The sequence below is a fragment of the Notothenia coriiceps genome, unplaced genomic scaffold, assembly GCF_000735185.1.
Source record: "Notothenia coriiceps isolate Sejong01 unplaced genomic scaffold, NC01 NC01_scaffold00019633, whole genome shotgun sequence".
Lineage (NCBI taxonomy): Eukaryota > Metazoa > Chordata > Actinopteri > Perciformes > Nototheniidae > Notothenia > Notothenia coriiceps.
Genome location: NW_011352334.1, coordinates 228,773 through 229,994, shown reverse-complemented (window position 1 = coordinate 229,994; position 1,222 = coordinate 228,773). Strand labels below are relative to the sequence as shown.

General features: G+C 42.6%; 1 protein-coding gene across 1 annotated transcript in view; it reads right to left on the bottom strand.

Annotated features, from left to right (window-relative positions):
* LOC104952144 (myomegalin-like) overlaps positions 1–895 on the bottom strand; it is an 11,860-nt gene extending 10,965 nt beyond the window's left edge. Inside the window, exon 1 of the mRNA XM_010778903.1 lies at positions 753–895. Coding sequence (XP_010777205.1) covers positions 753–895 — 143 coding nt within the window. The remainder of the gene's footprint in view (positions 1–752) is intronic.
* Positions 896–1,222: the final 327 nt, after the last annotated feature.

The following is a 1,222-nucleotide window of genomic DNA, read 5'->3' as shown; positions in this document are numbered from 1 at the left end:
CCGGCCAGGCTCTGCCCAAAGTAAAACAATATATAGTTGACCTCAAATGCTCACGTATCAACACATTATGCCTCATGTTTGCTCGACTATCTAGCATTGACAAATAATTCTCATTTAGCACACCAGAGTATCAGGTGGTTGCTCTGTTGCTGGTTGCTAGTAGCAGTTAACTGACATTGTTATAGCCACCATTTTGTTGCATACGACAAAGCAAATATTACATCTATTTAATCGGCTCTCAAAATATCCTTGTTGAAACATAATCTTTAGTTACTTTCATTACAGCTGTTAAGTACTTTTTTTCTACTAACCAAACAAGCTAGCCATTAGCCTACGATAGCTGTTTCACGCTATCAACACTATAGGCAACTTCTGGGCTATGAACCAATCTATATTTTTTAAATCCTGTGTGTGTGTGTGTGTGTGTGTGTGTGTGTGTGTGTGTGTGTGTGTGTGTGTGTGTGTGTGTGTGTGTGTGTGTGTGTGTGTGTGTGTGTGTGTGTGTTATCTGATCTGGATGGTTACTAATTCCATTTCTTTATAGCGAACGCGACATTTCGGAACTATATCGGAACTAAAGTGGGAAAAGTACCGCGGTGTGAACGCGGCTATATATACTAGAAGCAATGGAAACAGCTTAATTTTGTACTTATTTTTATGCTAGAGATAAAACATTATATCACTATTTGACATTCTACAAAAAGAAGTTATTCTCATGCTCATACTATGTGTTATTTACATGTCCATCTTACTTTTCAAGTTGTGCGAGCAGTGCCCTCCTCTCCCTGTCGGTGAGTTTCTTCAGCAGCAGCAGTTCTCTCTCCTGAGCCTTCCACTCCCACAGAGAGAAGGAGAACAGAGAGTCTCTGTACAGCGGACTGCTTTTGGACAACATAGCCTTCCATAAAGGTGCCATGAGACACCTTCAGTGCCTTCTGCTTGACCTGGCCGTTGGCCTTCAGCCTGGGTTACTGACAGAGCATCCTTCCCTTGTTATATTTACTCTTTCTCAGACTCCTTGATTGTTTAAAAGGTTCTCCGTAGCAGTTTCTTCTCCCAATTGTGGCTCCAGAGGTAACCGAGGTAACATTCGCTCAGCGGCTAAGGTCCTGACCCCTGACTGGGTTACGGCAGGTACAGTGTCAGAGAGAGATAAAGGAATAGAGGGATGACTGAGTGTGTGGGCGATCAGGTGAAACGCAGAGCAAATCTTCTGATTAAG